At 30.0% G+C, this 3,869-nt stretch overlaps 1 protein-coding gene across 1 annotated transcript in view; it reads left to right on the top strand.

The window, feature by feature from the left end:
- Positions 1-3,869, top strand: part of LOC108752519 (major royal jelly protein 1-like) — a 4,241-nt gene extending 372 nt beyond the window's left edge. The window contains exons 2-7 of the mRNA XM_018493369.1: positions 87-253; positions 1,932-2,147; positions 2,333-2,504; positions 3,144-3,379; positions 3,507-3,726; positions 3,849-3,869. Of these exons, the coding sequence (XP_018348871.1) occupies positions 87-253; positions 1,932-2,147; positions 2,333-2,504; positions 3,144-3,379; positions 3,507-3,725 (1,010 nt within the window). The 3' untranslated portion in view covers position 3,726; positions 3,849-3,869. The remainder of the gene's footprint in view (positions 1-86; positions 254-1,931; positions 2,148-2,332; positions 2,505-3,143; positions 3,380-3,506; positions 3,727-3,848) is intronic.

Genomic DNA, 3,869 nt, shown 5'->3' with positions numbered 1-3,869 from the left:
TATATATATATATATATTTATGATAAATATATCTAGCACATAAATACACCTAACACAAGTTGCGTTTTTAAACGAACTTCTTATAGATGGTAGAGTATTTATTACTGCGATGAGAGATAAAGGCATACCAGTTGGTGTGCTGACCGTAACTGAAAAACAAGGAGAGGGTGGGCCACTTCTGCGTCCATATCCAGATTGGTCTTGGTATAAAGATGATTGTAAAGGTATTACAGGCGGTGTTTATCAAATACAAGTTAGTATTAATATATCCCATCTAAGTAACAAATTATATATTCGACTGTAACGTTTAAACAACCAAAAGTATGTTAAATAACACTAACATATTGCCAATAATTTATTTATGTAAAAACAATAAAATGTAGGGTAATGACATTAAATGCAGATCAGGCACTAGTTCCGGATCACAGATTATATTTAAATAATTATAATATTTCCCATCAAATAATATATATCACATAATTCTTTAGCATTTGTTTTATCTTTTTTAAGTGTCAATTGTTTTAGCAACAGCGCTGCACATTTTATTGATGTCGGCAACTAATAAAACGTGCTAGATAAACTAAGGTTATATTCATAATAACGGAAACCTGGTCGTCTGTGATAAAATTTTTGAACGGGTTAGTAATTTTAAGTATTTAGGATCGATTTTAAACCAAACTAATGAAATAAGAGAAGAGCTCAAGAGAAGAATTAATTTGGGGAATGCGTGCTTCTATTCGGTTAAGAAACTACTCGGTTCGCGGATATTGTCTAGGCGCTTAAAAATTAGAATTTACAGAACGATTATTTTACCGGTAGTCCTTTATGGCAGCGAAGCGTGGTCACTTACATTACAAGACGAGAAAAGATTTAGGGCTTTCGAAAATAAAGTACTTCGAAAAATCATCGGGGCAAAACGCGATGAGGAAACGGGCGAATGGAGAAAATTACACAACGCAGAATTACATCAATTATATAATAGTCCGGATATTATTAATGTCATAAAATCGCGTCGATTAAGATGGGCAGGTCACGCGGCGCGTATGGATGAGAATCGAATTGCATATAAAGTACTAATTGGTGAACCGGATGGGAAAAGACCATTGGGTAGACCAAGACGTAGATGGAAAGATAATATTAGAATGGACCTTAACGAAATCGGGTACGAGGGTCACAAATGGAGGGATCTTGCTCAGGGACGGGAACAGTGGCGGGATTTGGTATTTGCGGCAATGAGCTTTCGAGTTCCTAACGCCTAATAATAATAATAATAATAAGATAAACTAAGGTTATTACACGAAAAGAATTTTTTCTTAGAATTTATCCTGAAAATATGATAGTCATGGGACAATATTGTATTTCGAAGAATTTTAATATAAATCTCTCTCATTAATAAAACTACAATAAAGTATAAAATAAGTTTGATTAATTTTAATAAAGTGCATGGTAAAAAATATTATATTGTACCACAACTACCATATTTTCAGGATAAATGTTAAAGGAAAATTCTCTTCGTGTAAGATATGTATCTTCAAAACTTCATTCAAAGTGTAATGCCATAAGGAGGATTGCCTTATAGCATTTACAGTAAGTAGTAAATAGATTAGATTTCATGAAAAAAAATTAATCAATATCATGCTCAGTTGAAATTATATCTAAAAAGGATAAAGTTTGATGAACTGATCCGCAATTAGTACATGGGGTCTAAATGTGAATAATTGTCATATTACTTCATTTATTATAATGTAAATTAAAACATACAAATGTATCAAAATGAAATAAAATCATTTATAATATAAGCTTTATGATCAATTATAACTATTAATATTTTATTAATTGTTTGATATCGTTCTGGACAAAAAATTTGTTCTTTTAAGAGTGATCCACTAGTAACCTTACCCTAAATCATTTGTATTTTTTTACTATCTCAGATTAAATGCAATCATCTATTCATTGTGGATGAAGGCAGAATTGGAGACAATCAATTATGCTTACCGCAGCTACTGATCTTCGATTTATCAACTGATAAATTGGTTAAACGTGTTACAATTCCGTTTGACATTGCTCATAATAAAACTGGCATCGGATTGATAGCTTCAATTGCAGTTTTTGCCCCGATTTGCCAAAATGTGAAGGATAATGCAAATGTTAGTACCTTATTTTTAATTAAAGAAAAATTATTTAGAGATCAAGAGATCAAGAGATCAAGAAATCAAGAGAAAAAGAGAGAGAGAGAGAGAGAGAGAGAGAGAGAGAGAGAGAAAGAGAGAATTCATATTTTAAATAAATATGCACCTATAATATTGTATTAATAAAATCGCGATACTTTCAGGTATTCATAGGAGATGTAGAAGGTGGTGGTATAATAGTATATAACGGATATACTTCAAAGTTATGCAGAATCGATTCTGATTTCATGAAGTCGACTAATGAAGATATCGTGGTAGCAAATCACCGATATCCTAATAGAGACACTGTCTACGGTATGACAATTATTGGTGAAGGTAAGTATTTTTTTTATACAAAAGAGAAAATTTTCAGATAGCTAAACTTGAAAAAGTAAGTTTTGAACAGAGTCTGCTATAAGTTTTCATCTTTGATGCCAGAGAGGCAATAAATTTAACATGAAATCTACAATATCTGACAATACAACAGTTAAATTGCTACTAGAAATACAACAAAAAACTTCATATGTTTATTTATTATTTTTTATTATATTCAAATCGTTCGCTTAAAATGAAAATAAAAAATAATAGAAATGTAATTTTTAAAGATCTTTCAATACTAATAACATCAAGATTTAAATACTTACAAAACAGCAGTCTACTCTATTTTGCTCAGTTTCTGCCATCAGATATTAATCTATGTTCAAATTTTGTCAGCAAATTCTGCTTGATTTCTGCTGCCAATCTGCTGTGATTGTGCCAACAAGTTCTGTTTACAGATACAGCAATTGATGTCATTTCAATCTGCTGACATATTCTATTCAAACCTACTGCTAACATACACATTTTACTAACATTTTACTTACAGAGTATTGTTTATCTTTTGAACTTATTACAGCACAAGACAAGTTTTACAAATTTAAACAAGCAATTATCGATATTTTTTGTAATTGTTAACACTTTCATTGTAAATTTTAGATTTATACTATGTTCCTTTCGCGGGAAACAAAATGTATAAGACAAAAATGTCGAACTTAATAGAATGTTCGCTAAAGGATATTACTAAAGCTAATAAAGAAACTAAATTGGCGGGTGCATTAGGAGGCCAAACAGTTGCGATAACATCTGACAGATGTGGAATATTTTTCAGCGATATTACAAAAACGTCTATTATGTGCGCAGACGCAACTAAAGAAATTAATTCTAAAAACAAGGTAAGATATCCGAATATAATTATTCTTCATACTAAATTATTTACAAATTATTTATGACTCTATGATTATTGTTAACAATAATTCCCAGCATTATATTTTCATTATCGTAAATAATATTGTTTTTCAGGAGCTCGTTGCATATGATCCAAAAATGGAATTTGTAAGCGGGATGAAGATTAGAAACGGCGAATTAATGATCTTATCAAATAAATACCATTTACATATCTATAACATATACTATAATAATAATACATTTAATAGCAACGAAGTGAATTTCCGTCTTCTCTCAATTCCCATTGCAGAAATAAAAAAGAATACAAAATGTTTTTCTTCTTGCAACTACTAAGGTATCTTCATATTTAATATTTTATTGCATTATTTTCTTGCATATTTTGATATATATGGCAACATATCAAATAAACTTCTTTTCATAATAAAAAATCAATTTTAAAATATGTATATGTTACAGGAAATAAATCTCTGGATTTAC

This window comes from Trachymyrmex septentrionalis, unplaced genomic scaffold, assembly GCF_001594115.1.
Source record: "Trachymyrmex septentrionalis isolate Tsep2-gDNA-1 unplaced genomic scaffold, Tsep1.0 scaffold60, whole genome shotgun sequence".
Taxonomy (NCBI): Eukaryota; Metazoa; Arthropoda; class Insecta; order Hymenoptera; family Formicidae; genus Trachymyrmex; species Trachymyrmex septentrionalis.
Note: the sequence above shows the minus strand (reverse complement) of the source record. Positions and strands in the feature narration are given on the sequence as shown.